This window comes from Crassostrea angulata, chromosome 4 (genome assembly GCF_025612915.1).
Source record: "Crassostrea angulata isolate pt1a10 chromosome 4, ASM2561291v2, whole genome shotgun sequence".
Classification (NCBI taxonomy): Eukaryota; Metazoa; Mollusca; class Bivalvia; order Ostreida; family Ostreidae; genus Magallana; species Magallana angulata.
The window spans coordinates 23,812,421-23,839,709 of NC_069114.1; the positions used below are offsets into that span (position 1 = coordinate 23,812,421).

The following is a 27,289-nucleotide window of genomic DNA, read 5'->3' on the forward strand; positions in this document are numbered from 1 at the left end:
TTTTGTTATTCTACCAAGGAGCCATATGGCACAATATCTTTGAACGCCCATTGTTGCTCAGGTGATAGTGGCCCAATGGGCCTCTTGTTTTCTTAATGAGGAATAATATGAACCTTGCTGGACAGCTTTAAAATGTCAAACTATAGATCTAGTTTACACTTTTGTACCGTCTGGTACACATATTTTCGAGAAAATTTATTTTTAATATCCACTTTTTAATGTTCGGGTTCGTTATCGGGTTAGGTGTCTATTGAATAAACAAGGCCAGTATTTAGTCAGTAATAATATCGTGGGTTACTTGTACCATTCCTTTTATCATTTCTAACAAACAAATAAGTTCTTTAAAATAGTGTCAAGCATTGTGTTGTAAATTTATTCAGCAGGGTTTTTAGCTCACCTGAGCCAAAGGCTCAAGTGAGCTTTTCTGATCACAATTTGTCCGTTGTCGTCGTTAACTTTTCACATTTTCATCTTCTTCTCAAGAACCACTGGGCAGATTTCAACCAAATTTGGCACAAAGCACCACTAGGTGAAGGGGATTCAAGTTTGTTCAAATGAAGGGCCACACCCTCTTTAAAGGGGAGATAATTGAGAATTATTGAAAATTTGTTGGTATTTTTCAAAAATCTTCTTCTCAAAAACTATTTGGCCTGAAAAGCTAAAACTTGTGTGGAGGCAACCTCAGGTAGTGTAGATTCAAGTTTGTTCAAATCATGGTCCCTGGGGGTAGGGAGGGGCCACAAGAAGGGGATTTAGTTTTACATAGGAATATATAGAGAAAATCTTTAAAAAATCTTCTTCTTAAAAACTATTGGGCCACAAAAGCTCAAATTAAAATGGGAGCATCCACAGGTAGTGTAGATTTAAGTTTGTTCAAATCATGGTCCCTGGGGTTAGGGTGGGGCCACAATAGGGGGATGAATTTTTACATAGGAATATATACAGAAAATCTTTAAAAATCTTCTTCTCAAAAACTATTAGGCCAGGAAAGCTCAAATTTGAATGGAAGCATCCTCAGGTAGTGTAGATTCAAGTTTGTTCAAATCATGATCCCTTGGGGTAGGGTGGGGCCACAATTGGGGGATCAATTTTTACATAGGAATATATAGAGAAAATCTTTAAAAATCTTCTTTTTAAAGACCATTTGGCCCGAAAAACTTTAACTTGTGTAGAGGCATCCTCGGGTAGTGTAAATTCAAAATCACAGTCCCTAGTGGTAGGGCGGGGCCGTGATGGCGGTTTGAATTTTTACATATATAGAGAAAATCTTTAAAAATATTCTGGGAAAGTTTTTCGGTCCAAAACTCAGTACTTAGTGTGAAAGCACAGGTTATGCAGATATAAGTTTGATGAAACCATGATACCCTAGAGAAAAGTGGGGCAACAAAATGGGGGGGGGGGGGGGTATATAGGAAAAGAGAAAAATCATCTTACAGGTACAACAACAAAAGGGGATTGGTATTTACCAAAAGAAAGAGGTGGATAAAAATTGGCAGATTTTCAATTTTTCTTAGCAAGATCTACTGTACTTAGTTGTCAAGATATTTTGATACTGTAATGCTAATTTGATCAGAATTAGGCAATTGTTGCTCAGGTGAGCGATGTGGCCCCTGGGCCTCTTGTTTTGGTATTATTACAATTGGGTTCATTATTGGGTTGGGCTGTTAAACTGTTGGTTTGATTCAGGGTTCAGAGGACGGTAAGAAATGATATTGTGCATAACAGTGCATTGATTTCACAGATTTCTACAGCCAATTACAGGAGTTAAAATAAAGAGTATTATTTACCCACTTTGTATTTAATTTCTCCATCAACTATATAGTTTGAATTTCCTCTGTTCTGTTATCTCTTATTAAAGCATAACACCTCGTTTATAATAGTTTTGAAATAGTTGTATGCTTGGAAGCTTTCATAGAATAATATAAAACGTAGAGGACATGTATTGCTTATGCAATACTCTCATAATGCTTGTTTTGCTCACTATATATGAATATGATTAAAAGTTTTTAAGGTTTAGCAATGATCATATGACATCTTAACCTTTGTTTTACAGGATGGCTCCTGAGGTCATTGCCTGTGATGAAAACCCAGATGCTACATATGACAACAGAGTGAGTTAAAGTGGGGTTAGGGGTGAATCACATCTGAAATGGAAGGGGACATACTCCTAAGATGTACATAAACATGCAAAATAAATTATGCATTAACTCATTCAGCCCCAGCCGCCTTATCTGAGATAAGCCCCAGCAGTGTTTTGCAGCGTGTGCCCCAGGCAAATTCTTATCAGAATCCCTGCTGCTGATGAGCGGTCAGCAGACAATAGATAAACAGCCACTGCTTCATTAATTATTCACATCTGTTTTTCATATTTTCAGGGAACAAAGAAGAATAAATGCAGATTCTAAAGATATAACTTTTATTACCATACCTTAAAAATTGTTTATTTCCATAAAGAAAAACAAAAGGAAACACTTCTCAAAATCATAATAAACAATGATATTTCTATGTTTATTGTCCATAAATGTCTGGAAAGTTTTCCAAATGGAATGGTTTGAAGCAGTCATTGCATAGGTTCACATCACACTGGGAACATCCACTCAATGGTTCTCGTCTAACACCAGATTTTGTGCATTGTTTACACCTCCTCTTCTTCGGCATGGTGCTTGGCCAGTGATGTTCCATCACATGCTCAACATTGAACTCGGATTTCCTTTTCCTTTTCATAGAAAAAAGTCCAATCAGCTGATGGGCTAGCTTCATTCTGAACTCCAGTTGAGTTCTGGTCCTCACCCTGTTGTTTTTGGTCCTCAAGCTATGATTTGGGGACTCGCGCATCAAGATGAATGCATTTACAATACACACATCGTACAGGAAAAGGAACAGGTACTTCCACCACTTTAGGCTTTTCCTTGCGATGTTGTATGTGGACCTAAGCTGATCAGCATGGTCTACACCATTCATGTAAGCATTGTAAAGCTTGACTGACATTGGACACGTTACATTCTTCACGGTCCCATCTTTCTGTTTTCTCTGTACCTCTTGGTCACTCTGATTGGTGTTAGTTGACAGGATTGTCAGTTTCCTCTTGTCCCTCCATACACTCACCACAAGGTTTGCCTTCTGTTTGATGATGTGGTCTCCTTGGTTTTTTAATTTAATTTTGTCCAAGTCCTTTGGCAATCCTTTCCTGTTTGGTTTTACTGTGCCACACGCAACGGTTCCTTCATCCAAAAGCTTCAAAAACAGATCGGGGGACGAGAAAAAACTGTCACAATACACATGATGTCCGAGATTCAAAACAGAGTCCATCAGGTCCAGGACAACTCTGCCACCTAAGTTAGCCTCTGGAACATTTCCTTCCTTTCCAGTGTAGACTTGAAAGTCGTTCATAAATCCATTGTATGGATCAGCACGAACCCACACTTTTATTCCACGCTTGGTAGGTTTCAGTGGAACATACTGCTTGAAACCAAGCCGGCCTGAGAATCCAATCATGGCCTCGTCAATGGAAACCTCTTTGTGCGCATTGTATTGTTGTTTGAAATTTTCTCTGATGGTTTCCATTATTGTACGTACATGAACAAGTTTGTCATGCCCAGGCTGGTTCCTTGGTGGATTTTGTGTGGTGTCGGCCACGTGAAAATACCTCTGAATATTTTCGAATCTTGTTCTTGTGAACCTTTCTTCAATACATGATAAATGAAACAGTTTGTCCTTTGACCAATAGAGATCTTGTGCAGGTGCACTTATAATCCCCATTACGACTAAACATCCAAGAAAAGCACGTATTTCCTCAGGGGTTGTGTCGTACCATCCAGGATTTGCTTTAGCCCTGATGCAGAGTTGAGCATAAGAGTTTGTTTCCTCGGATATCTTCGAGTATAACTCCTCAGGAAACAATAAATTTAAGAAATCTATTTCATTTTTATCCGCTTCGAGTGTTTGTGTAGGTCCAGGCTGTGGTCCATTGAATGCAGGAACATTAATGTCCCGTAAATTCTCTGTCCAACGATTGTAATCTGCGAGCACGATATCGTCATCGTCACTACTTTCAGTTTCTGACTCGCGGTCTGATTCCGATTCAATATCGGACACTTCGAGGTCTGATCCTTGTTCTACGGCATCATCTAACGCAAGCAGATGATAGACATAAGTATTATCTGCTTTTTCTACATCTTCCAATTCAAAACCCTCAAATTCTTCGCCGCTATCGTCTTGTAATATTTCCCGCAATACGTCCGCCATTTTCGATCGATAAATTTAACACATGTGCCGAATTCCTTTGTTTACAGCTATTTATATCGCATCTAAATAAAGAACACTTCACACAAAGACATTTAAACATGTATTTCATTGGTTGGTATAACCGTGTGTACGTGAAATCCTCTAGTTTCGACCAATCACTGCTTGTTTAACATACAGGTAAAACGACGAGTATAGTCGTCATCGGCCATATTGCCGGGGAAAACCCAGACGACTATACTCGTCAGCGGCTAAATAACGCATCATAAATATGACGAGAATACTCGTCAGTGGGGCTGAATGAGTTAAGAAATAAATTACCTAAACAGCCGTAAAATTAAAACTCAAATAAAAACAATTAAGCCCCTGTCACACTGTCACGATTTATACTACGATGGCCTACTAATGACTAAAAGTTAAAAATCGCCATTACTCGCCAGGTCAGTCTTGCAATAATTCTACAGGCGGTGCTTTTTTCGAATCTAGTACGACTCGACTATAATGTCTGCTCGACAATATCCGATGTTTGTGATAAAAAAACGAGTTGTGGCGATTCATGTACGAATTTCAGCGATTAAGTAATGAACGTTTTGAGATCTTCCTACGAACAGGTAATATGGAAGACGAGTTTTATATGATACCCTTACGGAGTAGTACGAAATTGTATGATTGATACAACATATTACCACGAATAAATACGAGTTTCTACGATTGTATATCTGTTTTGTTAATTTATAAAGTGAATATTAAACAAATAAATGATTGCATTATTTTTGCATAAAATACTTACCTGGAATTTTTTTTTTTTATTTCAAACATAAGATGAATAATGCAATCAGAGTAATTATATTCATATAGATTACAAAAGATGTATGAAAACAGGTAGAAGTAAATTTGTAAGTTAAGATTACCATAAAAAATACATATTGTGCCAATGTTTGCAATTGTGAGTAAAATTGTTTTCATAATTTGCTGACGGATGATTATAAGTGTATTTATTAACGAACAAGATAATCGTGATATTGTTTTAATTCATGAATAATCATGAAAGTGGCAGCAGTAATGTTTGATTTATTCCCTGAATAAGATTATCAATAAAGAAAAAATTCGTATTTTAGATTGAAGAAATTACAAGTATATGTAAAATTTCGAATGAAAAGGTTCTGTAATAAACTTACATAATTACTGACCGATGTACTAAGTAATAAAAAAGAGAATACTATTGCAAAACACTAACTAGTCTCATATTTTTTTACTAACTCATAGTTCACTCGCAAGGTCCTCATATTGCAATCGCCCCTAATCGCCTGTTTTCGTATTGTATTCGCATCAAATCGAACTACATTCCCATTCACTTGGAGGACACTCGGGGAAGACTCGAAAAACAATTGCATGAACTTGTAGAATATTCGAGGTAGATCGTAAGATATTTGTAGCATCGTACATACTACGTAGTTTCGCGAGTTTCCTACAAATGTAGAAGATTTATTGCGACTGTGTGCATGAGTGCAGGGGGTTGGGGTCTAAAATTGAATTTTATAGGAAAAATTTAAGGGTATATTGTTAAAAGGTTATATCTTGAAAACTGTTAAAGATATTGAAATGGGGTCTTCAGGTATATCTATATATTCTTGTTCCTTGTGTTAGAGGCATCAAATGGTATGTATAGGTCATGGGCCCTGGGGGTGGTCCTGACCTCCCCCCCCCCCCCCCTTTTTGAACAGGAAGTGCCTAAATATCTTAAAAACAGTTGAGATCCCCACCCCAAAGCCATAGATATTCTTGTTTCTTGTGTTAAGGGGCATCAAATGGTATGTAGGTTATGGGCCCTGGGGATGGTCCTGACCCCCCTTAAACAGGAAATGCCCAAATATCATGAAAACAATTGAGATCCCCATCCCAAAACCATAGATATTCTTGTTTCTTGTGTCTAGGGGCATTAAGTGGTATGTAGGTTATGGGCCCTGGGGATGGTCCTGACCCCCCCCCCCCCCCCTCTTTGAACAGGAAATTCCCAAATATCTTGGAAACAGTTGAGATCCCCACCCCAAAACCATATATATATTCTTGTTATTTGTGTTAAATAGCATCAAATGGTATCTAAGTAATGGTCCATGGGGGTGGTCCTGACCTCTCCCCCCCCCCCCCCCCCCTTGAACAGGAAATTCTCAAATATCTTGAAAACAGTTGAAATCCCCACCCCAAAACCATAGATATTCTTGTTCCTTGTGTTAAAGGGCATCAAATGGTATGTAGGTTAAGGGCCCTGGGGGTGAACAGGAAATTCTCAAATATCTTGACACAGTTGAGATCCCCACCCCAAAACCATAGATATTCTTGTTCCTTGTGTTAATGGCATCAAATGGTATGTAGGTTAAGGGCCCTGGGGGTGGTTCTGACCCCCATTTGACAGGAAGTGCCCAAATATCCTGAAAACAATTGAGATCCCAACCCATAAATCATATATATTCTTGTTTCTTGGGTCATGTCAGTTCACCTAATATACAGTAAATGACCCCTTGGGAACAGCATCAAATTTCAGAAATTGAAATAATCATGTATTAAATCTTTTTGTTTGTAAAGTTTGACCCACGTGGGTCATCCCTACCCCCAATACTGGGCTTGTTCCTTTGGGAGATTTTATACTCGTCCCAATTATAATTAAATCTTGTTTATATAAAGAAGTCGTTAATTAATATAACAGTATCAGTTAAAAAATATGCCATTGCCCAATCTGTTCAGCTTTTATTTAAACACTGATGATATTAAAGTCAGTATTAAGTACTGTTTCAATTTTGCGCCCCACTCAGCTTTTGCCCTGTAGTAAACAATCTGTCCTACCCTCTGTCCATTTGTCAGTCCATCCTTCTGTCTGTACAAAATTACTTGTCTGGAGCATATTTTGTATATATCTCTTTGGCCCAATCTGGCTCATACTTCACCCACAGGGTGCCTTTGGGTAAAGGGTGTGCAGTGATTTTGAACAAAGTTTCCAGTGGAAAGGTTATGGCCTTAGCAGAATTTTGTGAAAAATCCTTGTCAGGTTTTTCTCCTCTTGCTCTAATCTGGTGCATACTTCACCAACAGAGTGCCTTTGATCAAAGGGTGTGCAGTGATCTTGGCAAAAAGTAACCCCTTTTGTATGGATAACTCCTCCTACAGTTTTCAAGATGGGAAGTTTTTGTTTTGCAGATCAGTTGTACCTATATTGTAGATGTGCAAATTACTTGAATTTTGATTTTTTATTATTTTGCGAAAAATATTAGCTGTTGAACTTTTTCATTTGAAAATTATTATGATACATAATTTTCTTATACCGGTAATATTATGACATATATCTACAGAATATTGCATGCTTTCTTCGAACTAATGACAGTAAATATTGAGAAGAATATGCACAAATTTGTGTATTGTTGATTCATGTACGGTAACTGGTTAAATGGTCAGAATGAATAGCAATTCTGCAATTGGTTGCTCTCTTTTTCAAAAATATAACTTTTCTTTGACATTGAAGGAAGATGTTCTTTTTGGGGGTGGGTGGTAGGATGGTGTTTTGCTATAAGAAAGGACATGAGATGGTATTAGCTGTGAAAAATAAAGTTGGGAGCTTATTGACAGTGGGAAAAGTTGTTTGTAATTTCGGCTTTGTTTGTCCAAATTGTTACACCACTGAAAAACAAATGAATTAAAAATTAAGTGATGAAATAGATAAAATTAGCAAAATCAAAAATGTAAAAACATGTAAATGTTTGGGGTTTCCCATTAATCTTGCTGGAAGTTGAAAGATGTTGGTTATTTTGCCCACAATATTGTTAAAAAAGGTTCTATTTTGACAATTTCAGAGTGATCTATGGTCTTTAGGTATTACAGCGATAGAGATGGCTGAAGGAAAACCACGTAAGTATTCTCAACATACGCCATGGCCTGGCTCAGAAAAAGGCAAACTTGATAACCAGACTGCTTCAGGATATATTAACTGCATTAATTGTCATACATTTTGTAGAACAGGTCAAATAGTTTTGTAAAAAAAAAAAAAAAATGTTAACATGATTTACTATGTGAGGTAAAAAAAAGTTTCACATTTAATCATTGAAGTTTTGTTGTCTGTTTTGCAGCACTTTGTGACATGCACCCCATGAGGGCTCTCTTTTTGATACCTAGAAATGCTCCACCAAGATTAAAATCAAACAGATGGTGAGTTGTCACAGCTTGCATGATTTTGAGAGGAAGATTGAAATCATTTTGTTGTGTCTTTAAGAACTTTATTTATCATGCACATATAGAAGCAAGATGTCTGCTTTACTTGAAATATTTTTGAAAATAAAATATTGTAACAAAAAAAATCTCTCAAATATTTTTTTCTTTACTGATGAGGATTTTAAATTCTGAATTTCATTACTCAACACAATGATTTATGCTAAAAGAAGAAATTTATTATCCCCTGAGGCCTCGCACAACTTATTGCGAAGGGGATATAGCATCAGTGCTGTGCGTGTGAGTGTATGTGTGTGTTTGTGTGTCTTCAGCTTAGAAGCAAGTTTAAAAGAAAACCCTTGCATGGATATTTATCATAATTCGTACACTTATTTGGCATGGTAAAAGGACAAAACCAGATAATTTTCAAGTCAGTTTGTTGAATACTTTTTAATATATCATTAAAATAACATTTTCAACAGAAATTTTACACTTGACAATAACTACTTCTGCTTCACATCTGTGAAACCAAAGTGAAAGTAAGCAGATCAAATCAACAACTTGATATTTTTTGGATTTAGATCTAGTACAGGTAAAGAAAAAGTAGTTTTTGTAGTAATGGAGGGTTAGTAGAATGTTGTCTCCTCATTTACATTTGCATAACTATATATTCCTGAATAATGCATCCCCCACACAATAACTCATGTCGTGAGGGGGTGCCCTTGTTATGTTTTCTTTTAGAATTTAAAAAAAAGATGTGTTGTTTTTCAATTTAAGAATTTGACAAATCTTTAGGCAATTTTAAAATTATTCAATTATTAATAAGTACACATTTGATATACCTTCATATTTATTGTTTTTCAGGTCATCACGGTTTTCTAATTTTGTGGAGACATGTCTGCTTAAAGATTATATGCACCGGCCAAATACCGAGACCTTACTTAAGCATCCATTTATAAAGGACCAACCTACAGAGAGACAAGTCCGAATTCAGCTCAAGGACCACATAGACAGGCACCGCAAAAAACGACCAGGTGAGTGTAGCCATCAGTGAGGAAACAATTTAGGCTATGTTCAGGTGCTTCAAGTACATTACAATCAAGATGTCATTTAGGCACCATCAATATATGATGCCTCTTCAAAAACAAAGTAAATTGAAGTTTGAGCAGGACTTTTGAAGGACAATTAGCTTGGCCTGACTAAAGCATTAAAGCTGCTTGGTCTGATCTGTGTGGCAATTTATGTTATAAATAATTTTTCGTTTAGTAAGTAGTATGGTTAGAACTTTCGTCAAAATAAATACTGCAGATTCAGCATCTTTTCAAAGCTTGTACAGTGTGCACTACAGATTTCTAATGTTCATTACATAGTTTTATTATCCCCTCACACAACTTGGTGCGAAGGGGATTAAGCATCATTGCTGTGCGTGTGTGTGTGTGTATGTATGAGTGTCCATTTCAGCCTATTAAGCAAGATTCAAAGAAAACCCTCGCATGCATATTTATCAAACTTCATACACTTTATAAGCATGGTTGAAGTACAACCCCAATCAATTTCAAGTTATTCTGTTAAATGTCTATTAAAATATCGTTAATTACAACACTTAAAATATAATTTTTTTGTGCGACTTGACAATAGACAATTCCAGTTTGCAAAAGTAAACATTTAAAATCAACAACTTGATATTTTGATGGATTTAGGCCCTGAAAGGTAAGAAATTGGGAGGTAAAAGGATGTCCAAAGTGAAAAATTAAAGCGAAAAGGAAATTAAGTTCATCCTGATTTATTCAAAACAATCGTCTAAGACAATATTGGGCTAAATTTCTCAAATTACTAAGAGAAGAACAGATTTATGATTCAACAAGTATCGTCAACATTATCACTTGGGAATTCATTTCATGATTATTGCTGTAGAGACGTTACTCTTTTTTTAAAAATCGGGGTTGAAATTGCGACGTTAACTCTAATTTTTTCAAAATTCACACTACAAATAGCTAGATCTTAAGCTACCTTTCATATCCATTGTGAAACTTAAATTTACCTACACCTTTTGTCTGAATTCGTAATGTATGTCACAGAATAAAGATAATATAACTAAATTACTAAAGTTAAAAATATTTGTTTTCACAAGTAATGGGAGGAATCGTACTACCAATGTAACCCCCTCCCCCCAATGGATACACCCAAGAGCGTGCATGGGGATTAGGAATAACGGAATATTTTAATTTAAAGAGGTTTTAAAAAAGATAAATATTTAGTCTCTTCAATTACATGTGTATCCTAAATAATGCATTTCCCTCCACAATATTTCATTTTGCAAGGGAATGCTCTGCTTTGTGGTGCCCTTGTTTAATACTATTATGGTTGATTATATAGTGACTGTTGAATTTTGTGGTTGATTTTAGATGATGAGGACACCATGACAGAGTGGGTTCCCAGTGATGTTGAGGATGAAGAAGAAACAAACATGGCCGGTGAACCTAGGTAAGACAAAGGGTAGATCCAAAACCCTATTAAATTAAGATGGAGATCTAAGAGGTGTTGGGAATAATTGCAAGCTACACTACATCAACAGATTACTGTCAAGGTATCAAGTTTATTGTGTAGGTTTATTTAGTGGACATTTTTTTTCAAGTTAGCAAAGATTTGATTTGAAGAATTTGAGTGAATTGTATTACAGCTGAACTTCAATATCTCGAACACTAATATCTCAAATACAATGGATACGTCAAAGTGATTTTTAAGTCCATCCACTTAATTTTTAAAGTATTTTACCCTCAATATCTCGAATGCTCAGATATGTTTTTAAACAGTCCCATCTAGTTTGAGATAATATAGTTTGACTGTACTTAACGTAGCTCGCGGGTTTGCTGACGTCACAATAGGAATCTACGTAAAGAATTGACCGTCATAGTAAACTCATAATTTTATTTTAAAATAGCAAATGAGATATTTAGAAGTATAAAAGAAAATATTTTAAAAAGCTTATATGCGGTTTATGACTGTTTATACAAAAAGAATGTGGGCGCATAAGATGTAGATTCGGCAGGAATCTGGGCGCACAAGGAGAGTGAACATTTCATCAATTAATTTTGAATATTTTTCGAAATATAACCGTTATTTGGTTTCTGTTGGATGTGGAAAGAGTGGAAAAATATTTGAAATGCAAAAGGTTTTATTATAATATAGGTCTAAATATAGCAACACGATGCAATTCATGCAAAATCCTACTTATTAACAACTGTTTTTAAATGATTTTGTTGTCTCTGGGTCTTCTCTCCACAAATTTGAAACGTGTAAAGATAACATTTTCCAACATTAAAAATGTCGCTTTTAAAAAAAAGATGGAGAGATGACCCAGAGATGACTAATTATGTACTTTTTCAAATTATTTTTTGAAGGATAAAGATATGACAGTGTTGTTTCAAACAGTACTTTATAGAGCATATATTGACAAGTCTCGCATGGCTCAGTGGCTTCGTCCTGGATTATTGAATATATACATTCAGTGTTTTGGGTTCAAATCCAACTGGTGGTCTTTTAAAAAAAAATTAACTTTTTTGTTTTAAATGTTTGTTATTATAACATGATGTTGAATTATAATATACCGGTATATTTTAATTTTTTGTTATTGATTTCTAGATCTGCTGTATGAACACTATTAAAATTCTTTTCTTATTACTAGTTTTTTAGGATATACACAATTTAACTTCATTAAAATATGTTTGCATTAACATTTCTAACTAGTTATCGGTTAACCTCTCATTGCCATTTTTTGAAAGCTTTGTGAGTTTTTTAATAACCGGAATAGCCATGTACTTCGACTCTCAACTTAATATATTTTTGTTGAAACCTGTACATAGCCTTTCGAGGTTATAGACATTTAAATCCCAATTGATTCGTGTCGAGGATTCCTGCAAACTTACAATCTTGTGCGCTCACTTTCTTTATAATATCAAGTGCTGAAAATTTAAAGATGTCACATACATTGTCACATTTTGTTCTATAAAGATTAAGAATGAGTGTGCGTTAGAACTCTTCCATTTAAAGTCATGTTTTAAAATAGAATGTATGCATTAACTTCGCTTTTTTTTTTTTACAATTATAACTTCCGTTATCTGTACTACCGATTAAATTCGTAAATTTCTTTTGGCTTGAGATAATCTGTTTTATTCGATTACTTACTGATAATGTCAGTAGTTGCCTGGCATTTTATTTTTGCATTAATTGACTCAGAGTTTCATAAAAACAAAAATAGCAATTTTCTGTATCTTTACAGCCTTACATTAATTGGATTTAATAACATTCACAATAATGTCTAATAAGCATTAACATGTTCTAAAATGTGTTAAACAGCTAGTCTTGTCAATAAATGCATTTCAATTTTAGTGTTCTAAGAAGTAAGGAAATGATGACGTCAGGCGAACGTCGTAATGAAAATATAAGGTTTTGAGAAATCTTTTAAATCTTTAAAGTTTTTTTGCCAAAAATTGGCCGAGAACACATACTGATATTTTTTTATGAATTGATTCATAATTATCTCCTCTGTTTTTGTGTTGAGTATGATTAATTTCGTCTGAATCGTTTAAAAGTTTGGAGCATAGTTTTGAAATGCGTTTCTCGGTTAAAATGTGCATTTTACTATATATTTCATTGAAATGGCGTTGCTTGATTTTATTAATGACACTGTATTTGAAACACGATAACATTATTTCCGCGCAGACGAATCTTAAATAAATTTTAGAAATAAAACTATAAAACCTATGAATCACGTGGACAAATTTTCAAGGTAGGTTTTCTCACAAGCAGGTAAACCCGCGAGCTACCTTAAGATAAAGATGGTGTGAATTGAAGAAAATGTTGAGCTTAATAAAAAAAATACTTTCCACAAAATATAATTCATGCATAACATGTAAGGTCCAGCTTTTTAAAAAAAAAAATTGAGTTGAAGAATTTGGTAAAAATTTTAAAAACTGTGTACGGATTTTATTATATCCTATACTGTGGTTTCATCAAAATTCGTTGAAAACCAATTTTCGTTAAATCGTTATGTTTATTAAAGAAATTAAATGTTTATTTAAGTGCAACTTCTATTGACATTTAGTACTGATGTACATTTCTGTATTGCCCATAAATATTATTGAAATTACAGTATTAATGAAATTACAGTATCTGTACATAATTTTATAACATTTAAACGTGTAAATTGGATAGTTAATTGGTTTTCCGTTTCTCAGCACTGCCCGTCGGAGGGAAAGTCGACAGGATCCAAACAGGCCAATGTAACCCATCAAATCCATTTATATTGATTATCTTGATTATTCTCTTACTGTACAACTGTGTAAAGCAGTGAAGATGTTGACCGGTCAATGGACATAAGATAAAGAGTAAAGGGGTGATGATAAGTTTGTAGGTCAGATGGGATATATTGTAGGTCAGATGGGTGGGTGCATGGGGGTTGGCATTACCAAAGAGATGTCCATTGACCTAAGAATCTGCCTTGGTGCACACAGTTTGCATGTGTCTATAATGTGTAAGTTTCCAGTTAAATGATCCATTGGACCATATTCTCTTACTGAATGAATTCATGAAAGTTAATAAAAATGACTCTCTAAAATAGTTTAATGCATGACATCTTACATGACTTGCTTTACTGTGTATGTAAGTATCAGTAAAATTTCTTTGGATCCAGGACATACTTATAACTAGTCATTAGACTATCTTTGACTTTTCTGTTTCGGTATCATCAATTGCAATTGACTATTATTGTAAAAAAGAATTCAGTTTTGGACATCTTGTCTCATTTTTCTATCACTAATGTTTTCTCTCAGAAGATTTTTTAGCTCACCTGAGCTGAAAGCTGAAGTGAGCTTTTCTGATCACTTTTTGTCCGGCGTCCGTCTGTCCATCTGTCCGTCCGTCTGTTAGTCCGTCTGTCTGTCTGTAAACTTTTTACATTCCGACTTCTTCTCCAGAACCACTTGGCCAATTTCAACCAAACTTTGCACAAAGCATCATTGGGTAAAGGGGATTCAAGTTTGCAAAAATAAAGGGCCACACTCTTTTTCAAAGGGAGATTATTAGGATTTATTGAAAATTTGCTGACATTTTTCAAAAATCTTCTTCTCAAAAACCATTTGGCCAAGAAATCTGAAACTTATGTGGAAGCATCATTAGATAGTGTAGATTCAAGTTGGTTAAAATCATGGTCCCTGGGGGTAAGGTGGGCCACTCTGGGGGGTCAAAGTTTTACATAGAATATATAGAGTAAATTTTTTAAAATTTTCCTCTCAAAAACCATTTGGCCAGAAAAGCTGAAACTTGTGTGGAAGCATCCTCAGATATTGTAAACTCATGTTTGTTCAAATCATGGTCCCTGGAGGTGATGTGTGGCCACAATGGGGGGTCAAAGTTTTACATTGAGTTAATCTTTGAAATCTTCTTCTCAGAAACTAATCAGCCAGGAAAGCTGAAACTTGTTTGGAAGCATCCTTATATAATATAGATACAAATTTTTGAAAATCATGAACCCTGTGTGTAAGGTGGGGCCACGATCGAGGGTTGGACTTTTACATAGGAATATAAAGTGTAAATGTTTAAAATCATCTTCTCAAAAACTAATCAGCCAGGAAAACTGAAACTTGTTTGGAAGTATCCCCAGGGTAGAATGGGGTTACAACATGGGGGGGGGGGGGGGGCTAAGCTAAAATATACATAGGAATATATATAGGAATTTAGATAGAAATTTTTAAAAAATATCTTTTCCAAAAACTACTTGCTAAGAAAAGCTGTAACTTTACTGAAAGCAACCTCAGATAATGTAGATTTAGATTCTTTCAAATCAAAATCTTGTGGAGTAGGGAGGGGCCACATTGGGATTCCAATTTTATAATCGTTTGATGCTTGATTTAGGTATTGTTTCCATAGGACTCCGTTAAGCTGATTTTATCAAACCTATTGTTGCTCAGGTGAGCGATGTGGCCCATGGGCCTCTTGTTTTTTCAGGATTGAAAAAATCTATTGCTTTTACACAATATTGCTTTTATTTAATGGAAAAAAAATCAAGGCATATAACATAATTTTGTTTACTATTTTCACATTTTTTTTACTGAAACTATTCATTTGCAAGAGATTGTTTATTTTTACTTTGAATGTAAAATATTTTCTTAATAATTTTTAGAATAACCAAATGTAAAGTATATGATGAAATGATTATTGTTGAAAATCCAAATAGTAAAGAGGTCTGCAAGATGATGGTGCATATTATGCCTTATTTAAATTTGTTCAGTAGAAATTTAAATATTTATATTGAATATATATATTATAATGTACATAAGACATTTCATATATTTTTTTCTAATTGAAAGTTCTACACTAATCATATTACATACTTTGAATATTAAATTTTTGAAATCAATTTTTCCCAAGAAAATTAATGAATAATGAAGAATGTGATTTTGAATATTCACTGGGCATTTCATAATTTATTTTTGAAATGTCATTCATTTTTCTACACTGATCATAATGTATAAAATTTTTGGATTTGAATTGATCAATCTTTTTTAAAAGATTTAAACTGAGTAACAGAGATCCTGTTCACTTAGATTATATAATAATCATCTTGTGTCTTGTTGCAGTTCCATCCTCCAGATCCCAGGAGAGTCGACTCTGAAGCGAAACTTTCAGTTAATTCAGCAGAGGGAAGGTCATCCACAGAACTCACGCCCTGTCCCCATCCAGCAGCAAGGTCGTCAGGGTCAAAGGCAGGCAAGCTCCAAACAGGGCTGGCCCGGGCCGTACCAACCCCCTCATCCAGGTCCCTCGCGGCAGCAACAGCAGATTAGCCGACCCCCCCAAGCAATAGGTCAGTATAACACATCAAGTTAGTTTTGGTAAACCATCATATTAGTAAGGAGATTGTTAATGATATGTTAGAGGAAATAAAATGTTTATTATTTTATACATGCATTATTTCTTGGAGGTTTCAGTACCACTGTATGAATGGTTAAATTATTATCATATACTAATGTGACAATGAGAATCTAGATGTGGATTTCAAAAAGAAACTGCAAATTTTTAGGTTATAATAATACATGTACATATAAATACACAATTTGATTTCTTTATTTTTGTAACTGATTGTAAAACAGCATGGTTTTAATGCATTGTGTATGTACCAGAGGACATACCAGAGGAAATATCCAAGGACCTTAAGTCTGAAGACTATAGTGACTCGGGATCAGACGATGAACATGCAGGTCATAATGTACAAATATCTGCTTATTATTCAGAGCTATCCAGAGTTCTCACTAAAACAGGGATTTATTTATAGATTCAATTGGAAGAGAACATAAAGCTATATTCCAGGCTTCTTTCAGCTTTGAGGTGCCTTGTGTCTGTAAGAGTCTGATCAGATGTAACAGTTATATATAGGTACTCTGGAAAGCCATATAGAGATAAACTGTCTGATGTCTGCTTCAAAAATGAGAAGCCTTTTTCTAACAGCTATTCAATTGCCAAATTATACAGTTACTAAAACTAAAACTTTGACTAGTGGTTACCATCCATAGAGACTCAATACATTACATGTATTAGGAAGTATAAAAAATGTAAATCATACTGATTGTTAATTAATCAATATAACAACACCAGAAATGAAATATGTTCGCAAAAATATAATGAATCGTAATTGTGATATTTTGAAATTTTCCAGATTTATTTTTATGCCCCTGTCATGAAATGGCTGGGTCATATAGTGTTACCCTGTTCCGTCATTTTGTCCTTCTGTCATTCTGTCATCATTCACTTTCCAACCATTATATCAACAACCTTTGCATGCATCAACTCAAATTTGATATAAGGATGTATCTTATAAATATAAAAGCTGAGTTCAAAGTTGGTTTTGGTCCGATGATTGTTGACAGACTTATGCCTCTTGAACTTTGAAAAAAAAATGGGAAATTCACTTTCCGATCATTATCTCAACAACCGTTGCACACGTTTAAATTTGGTTCCTGTCCAATGATTTTTGACAGAGTTGTGCCTCTTGAACTTGAAAAATGAAAAATTCTCAGTTTTCACTCTCTAACTTTTGAAGGGGTGTATATAATAAGCTGATATTTCAGATGTAGGTTATTTACAAGAAAATACAGGTATAGTTTGAATTTAGTTTCGGTCCAATGATTTTTGACACAGTTATGCCTTTTGAATTTAGGGAAAAATGGGAAATTCCTAGTTTCTGCTCTTTAACTTTTTAAGTGATGCATATGTAAAGTTTATATTTCATATAAGGTTAATTTACTAGAAAATACAGGTCAAGATTGAACTTGGTTTCAGTCCGATGATATTTGACAGAGTTATGCCTCTTAAAAGAAAATGAGTAATTAACTTATTCTGCAATTAAATAAATGTTATACTAATTTTGGCATTTGAAATTGTTGTCACCTGTGGAGGCGTTTATGGCTTTATGACACATCTAAGTATTTTTTTAGATCTCAAAATTATTAAAATTTGACAGGCATTGCTGGTACTTTTTAGAGTCATGTCAGAAACTTTTATCAACTTATGAAAAAGAGAAATGTGGGAGGCTCATACTTGGCACAAAGATTGCCTGTTACCTGAGGGGGTATTGTGATCCTGCAGATGTCTGCATGGAAACTAAGTCATTTTTTTGACAATTAATTTTTATTTAATGATATATTGTAGAATCATTATGTATATGTATTGCATGCTTCCATCTATTCTGAAAAAAAAAACAACTTTGATTTGTTTTGATGAAGGATTTAAAATAGTGCAATGCTTTGCTACATTTAGGTGAAAGGCTTCAAATATACAAATGCTTTCATAATATACTGTAATTCTTAGAAGAGAGCCATATATCAGAGGATCATTTTACTAATATTTTATTAATTACACATGTACACTGCAGTATATTGAAGTGACAGTCATTATAAAAAATTAAGATTTTGATTATAATTTTGTTTTTATTTGATAGATCAAAGACCCTCCAGCAAAGCCCAGAAACCAGAGGTAAGTCTGGGATGAACATACGCAATTATCAAAAAAATCTTGCAGGCATTGACATGAGTTTCAGATATTTGAATTAAATCTTATCCTGAAATAAAGGGAATTTGTCAGTTCTTTCTGAAGGACAAAAATTCAAGAATATTATGAAAATATTCAATTCCTTCTATTATGACAGTATTTTTAGCTCGCCTAAGCCATAGACTCAAATGAGCTTTTCTGATCAAAATCTGTTCGTTGTCTGTCATTGTCATCATTGTCATTGTAAACTTTTTGCATTTTCATCTTATCCTCCTAAACCACTAGGCTAATTTCAACCAAACTTGACAAAAAGCATTTTTGGGTGAAGGGGGTTCAAGTTTGATCATGAATGGCCTCTGTAAAGGAGAGATAATTTCAAATTATTCAAAATGTGTTGATATCTTTTAAAAATCTTCTTAAAAACCATCTGGCCAAAAAAGCTGAAACTTGTGTGGAAACACAACTTGTGTGTAAATTCAAGTTTGTTCAAGTCATGATCTCTGGTTGAATTTTTACATTTCAATAAATAAAGAAAAATCTTATTCTAAAAAAAATTAAAACAACAAAAGGCACTCAATTTTAAACTAAGAAATTTGTCGGAGAAAATTTGGAAATCTTTGAAAAACAGATGCTCTAGTACTTTTGTGTTTGATATGAAGGTGTTATATCCTCCTCCCATTTTTATGTATAAGACAAAAAGTTGGCATTGTCATATGATATAGATTGATATTCAAAAAGATTGAGACATTATTTTATTTGGCAGGAAAATAAGTAATTTAATTTTTTTTCTCTTTTTAACACAATCAAATTCAGCATTGTAGTTCATAGGATATGGGTAACTTTTATAAATACCATAAAGTCTCTTGTATAGTACACACTTTTTTTCTGCTAAAATTTGATCAAAGTGGGGGTTTAGAGCTGTTTTTGGATACAGCGGAAGTATATGTCTTCCGATATCGAATGTTATGCAAGTTGTATCAGTGTACACTAGACATATTTATTCAAAATTGCCATATTAATTTTATTTTTATGTACTAGAATATTTATCCACTTGGACCACTGTTTCTTTCATCAAACAAGTTCTGGCCAGTGTATTTGCCATTACATAACCAGCCTAATGTTGACTCGTTGCTTGGTCAATGTTTGGGTAAAAATATCAAGTGAAGCAGGCAACTGTCTCAGGTTAGACTTCACGGTTTTTTTAAGTGCAGGAAGATGAGCAATTTGATTTAAAACTCATTAACTTTGTACCCCATACTACAACTGTTTTACATACTAATAGACACTGTTGAAAATTGACCGATCATTTGTAAGACTTGATAATCATGATATATGACATTCAGACGTTTTCTTCACAATGTTTTTAACAATAATCAAAGAATTTGAATAGGTATTAATTAAGTCATTGCTTTTCTTGAAGTTTCGGTTTAGAACTGCAAACTTTATTACTTTTAAGCACTTTTAATACATTGTCAATACATTCACCCATTAACTTTTAAAAAATCGTGTTAGGTAATTTCTTTGTTTTTTGGTTGCGTGTTATACATAGGAACAATAGTTTCATCAGTATTTTACATCCAGTTTTTGTCATGTGTAATATAGACAGGTGTGTGCCATACACAAAATTTAAGTTGTCAGAAAAGTTTTCACCGTCATTCACATAGCGTGTATAGCTTTGGTAATAATTAACTGTAGCCTACATGCTTTATCATTACAGTAAAGCAAACAAGAAATTGAGAAATGAAATTTTGCTTATAGTTTTAGAATTATTAATTGTTAAAATGATAGAGAAAATTTTAATTACAGAATCAATGTCTGATAACAATTTTGTAATGCAAGCAATGCAAGTACCGTAAAGTATTGTTTTAATACACACCCTCAAAGTTGGCCAAAAAAATGGCAAATAAAATGGCAGGTCCTATGTATAATATGGACCCCAAAAATGTCGAAATCAACGGCCGCCATTTTCCCCAAAACTACCGATGTTTCATGATGATTTTTTAATCCAAGCATAAGTTCTGTAATTTTGTGATCAGAACTTGGCCCAAGCGATATTAGATGAAATCCAAGTGCAATTAATTATTTCATTATCATTATAATTGATGAAAAGCGTACAATGTGAAAATGAATGTTAAATGGACGGAGTTAAGAAAAAAACTATTGTATTTTCGTTCTTATAGTATTACATAAAAAAGATGGTATGATTTACATGGGCAGTATCTAATATTATTTGACACTTTATAAAGAAAGAGTTTCTTATACGACAGCACAGAAGTTAAAGATCATCAAGTATATAGAGATGAACGGCAACCGAGCTGAGTGCTTAAAAGCAATAATGTTTGCAGATCTAAGCCAAAACAACAGCAAGAAAAATTATTTAATTGAAGAATTATTGTCAAACTCTTTGATTGTTGTTACATTGTGAAGAAACGTATGTATGTCATATATCGTCATTATCAAGTCGTACAAATGATTGATTGATTTTTAGCAGTGCAATTACAATAACGTTTAACTTTTCATAACTGGACACAAAGTAATCAAGTTAAAGAAATTAAAAATAATTGCTAATCCTGTGAAGTCTGATACAAGACAGGTGCATGCTTCTGACACCGGAAAATGTTAAACATTGACCACCGGCCAAGTCAACAGGTGGCTGCCTACGTAATGGCGAATATGCTGGCAATAACTTGTTTGATGGAAGGAGTAGTGGTCAGAGAGGATAAATCTTTCAATACATGGAACTAAAACTAAGAATAAGGTATTTCTGACAAAAGAAGTCTAGTTTACACTAATACAACTTGCATAACACACGATTTCGGCAGTCGCTACTCCCATGGTATCCAGAATCACGGCATGAAAAAGTGAGGTAAAATTTTGGTACTATGTACAATATGCACCCCCAGTATATTAAAGTGTGTGTTATACACGGGAATTTCATTAAGCAATTTTGATTGCCATAATTGACTTCAGGTTTCTCCACCCTTGATGATTTTCATGTAATTATTGTTTAAATTTAAAGATTAATTAATATGTTAACTATCAAATTGAACTAAAATATTGGTATCGATGTTGCAAATGTATTTTTTATGCTGTAGGAGGTAACTCTCAGAGAAATAATAGCAACGACTGCTCCCCAATGAAACATCACAAAAATACTTCACTGATTTCCATATGATAAAGCAAATTTTTTTATGGAAATAATCTTTTATTTCATGTATTTAACATTTTAAGGCCATTTGAACTTGCCAGCTATCACATTGCTATCACATTTACAGTGCATTTGATACATTTTTTCAACCATGAAAAAATGCAGGAAATGTTCATAACTTTTTTAATTTACAGTTATGATTGGTTTAGGAAAGCATTTTCTGTTCACATGATCTTTTTGAATCATCTTGAAACTAAAACATCCAGAGTATTTGTTTGGATATCTGAAGCCCCACTGTAAATGGTGCTTAGCCCCACTCTTTTCATCATTACACACAATGCAAGCCAAAAGTTGATGGAACAAATGTATGTTTTGTAATTTAGGATCTGGATAAATATGCCAAACAGCTGATTGATATGTTTCCGGAGGAGAAAGGCTCCTCAGATGAGGAGGAGGGTGAGGAGGAGGAAGAGGAAGTGACTCGAGATGGAACTCTTCTGGCCTCAGAGCCAGCCAGACCTCTGTACGTAGCGACCTACTTCTCTTGCTTTTAACAATTTATTTTTTGTAGTGTAATTAATTCATGATCAAGAAAAAAAGATAAAACTAAACAGACTTACTCCTTCTTTCTACAGTAAAACTCAATTAGTACGATCACAGATATAGCGAAGGTTTTTTTCAGTCCACGGTAAATTCTTATCAAATCTTTGCAAAATTTTACGGTTATAATGAATTCGGATATATAACGAATTTACGAATATAGCGAACTGAGTTTGAGTCCCGTAGAGGTTAATAATAATAAAATTTTACACTTTTATAACGAATTTCTTTACAAATTAAAAAGTTCGCACTACCATTGAACATATTAATTTGAATGAATTAATTTTCATATAATTTTTTTCAATTATTAAAGGTATTAAAGATATAAACTTTTATTTTAAGCATCAATTAGCAAAAATTATAGTCTGATGAAATGAAACATGTATAGTGTGAATTCGCTATAGTTGTTATTACGAATTCATTATACAGATATAATGAATTATGGATATAACAAAGTAAATCTATTGGTCCCTTGGACTTCGCTTTAACCAAGTTTTACTGTATATCTCTGAAGGGGAAATGTGTTTCCTTGTACATATGTTCAGAATTTAAAAATTTCTGTTTTTTGCAGAAAGAGAAATGCTAAGTAGGTGCCTCTTGTAAGAATAAAGTTTGCTTATTAAAAATTCACTATTTATATACAAATATATATGTATACATTTACATTATTATTAAAAAAAAAAAAGAATTCTGCATATATTCACACATACCACTGTTTTCCCCAAAGCTTGCATTTAGAGTTATATCTTTCACATACCAGAAGTCCAAGAATAGCTCCTGAATGTGTCTAAGGGTCTTCTCTTTTAGTGTAAGGAGTGGGAAGAGAAGTGAAGACAATAATCTTATAGGTGAAAGAACATACAACTGTGGGGAAAGAAACTGTCCTGAAATAATGTTTAGAAGTAGAATATTGAATTATAAAATATAATATTTTTCCTCTTTTTGATTCATTTAATACAGTAAATATTTTTTAAAAAAATGAAATGTTAGAATTTCAAAAGAAATTTTAAAATAGAAGAAAAAGGATTAAAATTATTAGTTTGTGGGTTTCAATCGAAAAAAAACCAACCCATCTATTGGGTTGGTAAATGCCCAATCCTTTAAAGATATTATTCTAATACAGGATAAATTCACCTTTGCTTGTCTTGGTTGATCTTCCTGCTACTGCTTCTCTGGCAAACCAATTGACAGACTTACCCCCCCTTTAATATCCTGAGTGTTTTATGAGAATAAAATCTTTGTAAAAGATGTATTGATGTCTGTATATAAATTGTTTTGATACCTAAATGTATGTACAATGTAAGAAAAGTACTACTTATATTACTAAAATAAGTATTTTTTTTTTCATTTGTTGCTAATACTAACAATTATAGAAGAATAATCAATGTTTTGGGCATTTTTTGTAAAGAATTGTCCTAAAAGCTCAGTTCAGTACATGCAAAAACTTGCAATATATTGCACCCCAAAAAATTTGCACTTGTTTTAAATAATTTCCTTAGTTTCCCAATTCATCATTATATTTGTATAATGATTGATTTGTCTCCAGAAATTCTGAACATAATCTACGGATGTTGTCACTCGGCTCAAAAATTCTTAATAACTACGAAACCAACTCTGTAAAGTGAAGTGATTGAAATTACTTTCATGTAAAACTGTAATTGTCAATAAGCATGGAATTCAACATACTTTCTTTACCTTGTTAGTAAGGGTGTTTACAAGAGTTTCTGAGGATAGAATAGAGGTGCCTTGTGTATTGTCTTCACAATATTTTGGTATATGCTATAAGAATTCAAGCCAAACTATGTGCATGTTATTGTGGAATTGTAGCTCTTTTTGTCTGTCTAAAATTTTCATATAGAACTATAGTTTTGCATGTAGTTTTTATTAATTTGAAACAAAGAATGACGATATTTTCTATATTATTCATGATAGCATGTTTGAGGTATTAACCAAGTGTTTGCAAAATAATTACTATGCATTAGGAATTACTTTGTCATGAAGTGATTTATTGATTATTGTTCAGATTTCATTGTCAATTTTCTACACAATGTCCACATTTTGAAGAGATTAATATGAACACTCTTTTTGATAATTAGCAGTAGTTCATGCTGTTCCTAATAAAAATCAATTGATATGGCTGTATTTTTTCTATTAGCTGTATTTCAAGACTTTTTGAAGGTTAGATAAATTTTTTCATCCATTTCCACACACAAAACTTTATTAAATTTTTTTAAATTCTGAAAATTTGCATCTGTTGGTCTTGAAAAACTACTATTATAAAAACTATTTAAAAAGTGACCCAACCATTAAAGAGTTTTAGTTGACAGAATTTTCGTCTGTCTGTCCTGCCTCTGTGAACTTTTCGCCTATTTTACTACTCAAATTAAGGACACACAAGACGTTCCTCAATTTTATATAATTTTCCTTGATATATTAACTCCTTTTAATTCCGAAAAATTCAGTGTACATTACCTGGCTAGTTTTGGAGCTAGAATATTTAGAATTATCCTTAATAGAACATGCAAAATGCATTTGAATACTTATTAAAAAAGTCATAGTATATATTTTCATTTGAACACTTTCTATCTAAATAAAAAAAAGTATCATAAAACATGAAAATATAATAACTGAATTACTTATTGGAAATCTTTACATTGTGGAGACAGGGGAAAAAAATGGAAGATAGGTCGCGTCTGACCTTAAACAAAACTTTGCAGACGGCATCAATGGAATAGATTATCTCATTTGTAAGAATAAAGGGCTAAATCCTTTTCAATTGTGGAAAATAACAAAATTTAAGGAAATATTGTGTATTAAAAGTCTCCTTCAGAGAACCACTAACAGAAATTTTGAATGTTTACAACAAAGCTTCTCTTTGTAATGAGAGCCTAAATTTTTGAAAACTAAACCCCACTTGACCAAAACTAGGGCTCCAGAAAAGTGTAGGATAAAAAAATGTAAAAATCTTCTCAAGAACAGCATTGCTGTAATTTGTATAATTACTATGTAGCCTGTTACAGTGTAGAATCTCAATTAAATAATCTGGGATATCCCCAAACCAATACATGTATTAGGGGTTCAGAACTATGTCAAAAGAGATAAACTACTATGGTGAAAATATTTGAAAAATCTACTCCACAAAAACTACTGTTGCTACATATCCTGATATAACAATTCAAGCCTTTTAATATTTTGTAGAATCTAAATTATAACCAAAAAAACAATGTTGAATCCCTAGAACAGTTTCAAAATTTAACATAGAAACTTACCATGTGGAAAATCTGAATCTGCTGAATCAACACTGAGGCCTTAATAGGGTTCCACAGTTTTATGTAGAAATATGGGGGGAGGGGTGAATTTTAAAAAAAAACAACAACAAACCAAAATATGTACAATGCTGATTATATAAATACCCTTATTTTTAGATTCAAAGATAGAACCATTATTGGGCCCCAGGAGGTATGCAAAGTTAAGCATACCAATATGTTAGAAACAACTTTAAAAATGATACAATTATAAAATTTGTGACTTTTTCATGCAGGCATCCTGTTTTATATAGGGCTGCAGATTTATTTATTTTTCATCTCATCTCGCACCTTTTTTTATGAAATTTAAAAAAAAATTCAATGAACTGATGTTTTTGTGAGTGATGTGACCTTTTTGCCTCTTATTTTTTCGATGAGCTTTGTGGCCTTAATAAAGCTTTGTAACATTATAGAGATATACTTCTGTAATATGTAGCATCAATTCCAAAAAATATACATGCCAAGTTTAGATAAATGTAAATATTTGATTAAATTCACTAGTCAAGAATGATAACTGATCATGTTTTCATCATAATTTTGCTCTCAACATTCAAATTAATTTGAATTTATTTAAGAGCATTTTTATAGCCTGACATCAAAGACACATGCTGTGATTTTAACCTTTTATTTGTATATTGTACCTCATATATGATAAATATGCTTTGAGAGAAATAAAACAGACAAACATCACTTAGAAAATATAGTGTTTGTCTGATTGATTCTTCTTGTTGATCACCTAAATAAGTGAGTAGATATGAACATTTCATTGTTTTTATAGATTAGTCTATGCAGTCCTGTTTTTATCAGTGTAAATAAATTTGAGAAAGTGATTCCTGTCCTCATTAGAAACCAGAATAATTACCGGCATTACGCCTTAATTCTAAGGATAATTTTTCTTTCACAGACCGACTGGAGGCTTTAACCATGACACATTAGAAACCTTGTCTTCCATGGTGATTCACACAGGTAAGATGTCACTTTTCCACCCTTCTGTCATTTTATCCACAACCTGTGTATTTATTACTATCCAACTGTCTATCTTTCCTTCCCCCCAAGATTTTATACATCATTCTGTCAATATCTTTATTCATCTCTTCCTTTATATACTATATTGTGTGTCTTTTTGTCCATCAATTAACCTCTACCCCAATGCACCAAACTATATGTCCCTCTTAATTTGTTCATTTCTTTGTTCCTCTATTCACTCATTTGTCCCTGTCCATCACTTTGTCCCTCTGTACACCAATTTGTCTATCTCTGTTCCTCTATTCACTTATCTGTACTTATATGCACCAACCTATGCATCTCTTTGTCGTCTATGCAGCGATCTGGTCATCTCTTTGTCTCTCTATACACCAAGCTGTCCATCTCTGTCCCTCTATACACCAATCCATCCATTTCTTTGTCCTTATATCTGTCTATTTCTTCATCCTTCTATCCATTATCTGTCCCTCTGTATACCAATCTGTTCATTTCTTTGTCCCTCTACCAGTTTTTACAGCCGCACAACACATTCACTATAAGACGTCAGCAACTTTACACATGGAAAAAAGTTCCTTGAAGATTAACAAACAAACATTTCATTTTCTGGTGTACTTTTATCAATTTATTTAAAAAAAACCTGAAACAGCATTAAATGCTGCACATTTATAACTCTATACTTTTCAACTGAATTATTTTGTTACCTTTTCATTTTACGTCAATAATCTGCCTAAAGCTTCTTAATGTTAAATTATGACGTCACTGGCGTAAGAAC

The 27,289-nt window shown here is 33.4% G+C and overlaps 2 protein-coding genes across 4 annotated transcripts in view; one reads left to right on the forward strand and one right to left on the reverse strand.

The window, feature by feature from the left end:
- LOC128181545 (misshapen-like kinase 1) overlaps positions 1-27,289 on the forward strand; it is a 73,032-nt gene that overhangs the window by 13,820 nt on the left and 31,923 nt on the right. Inside the window, exons 10-20 of one of the 3 annotated variants that reach the window (XM_052849983.1) lie at positions 2,054-2,111; positions 8,085-8,139; positions 8,358-8,436; positions 9,301-9,470; positions 10,842-10,920; positions 13,674-13,718; positions 16,074-16,300; positions 16,617-16,694; positions 18,431-18,465; positions 22,012-22,151; positions 26,438-26,499. In XM_052849983.1, the coding sequence (XP_052705943.1) occupies positions 2,054-2,111; positions 8,085-8,139; positions 8,358-8,436; positions 9,301-9,470; positions 10,842-10,920; positions 13,674-13,718; positions 16,074-16,300; positions 16,617-16,694; positions 18,431-18,465; positions 22,012-22,151; positions 26,438-26,499 (1,028 nt within the window). The remainder of the gene's footprint in view (positions 1-2,053; positions 2,112-8,084; positions 8,140-8,357; positions 8,437-9,300; positions 9,471-10,841; positions 10,921-13,673; positions 13,719-16,073; positions 16,301-16,616; positions 16,695-18,430; positions 18,466-22,011; positions 22,152-26,437; positions 26,500-27,289) is intronic. The other 2 variants (XM_052849985.1, XM_052849984.1) reach the window with 2 other exon arrangements.
- On the reverse strand, positions 2,209-4,545 carry LOC128181546 (piggyBac transposable element-derived protein 2-like). Its single transcript, XM_052849986.1, has one exon. The coding sequence runs from the start codon at positions 4,243-4,245 to the stop codon at positions 2,509-2,511; it is 1,737 nt and encodes a 578-aa protein (XP_052705946.1). The 5' UTR covers positions 4,246-4,545; the 3' UTR covers positions 2,209-2,508.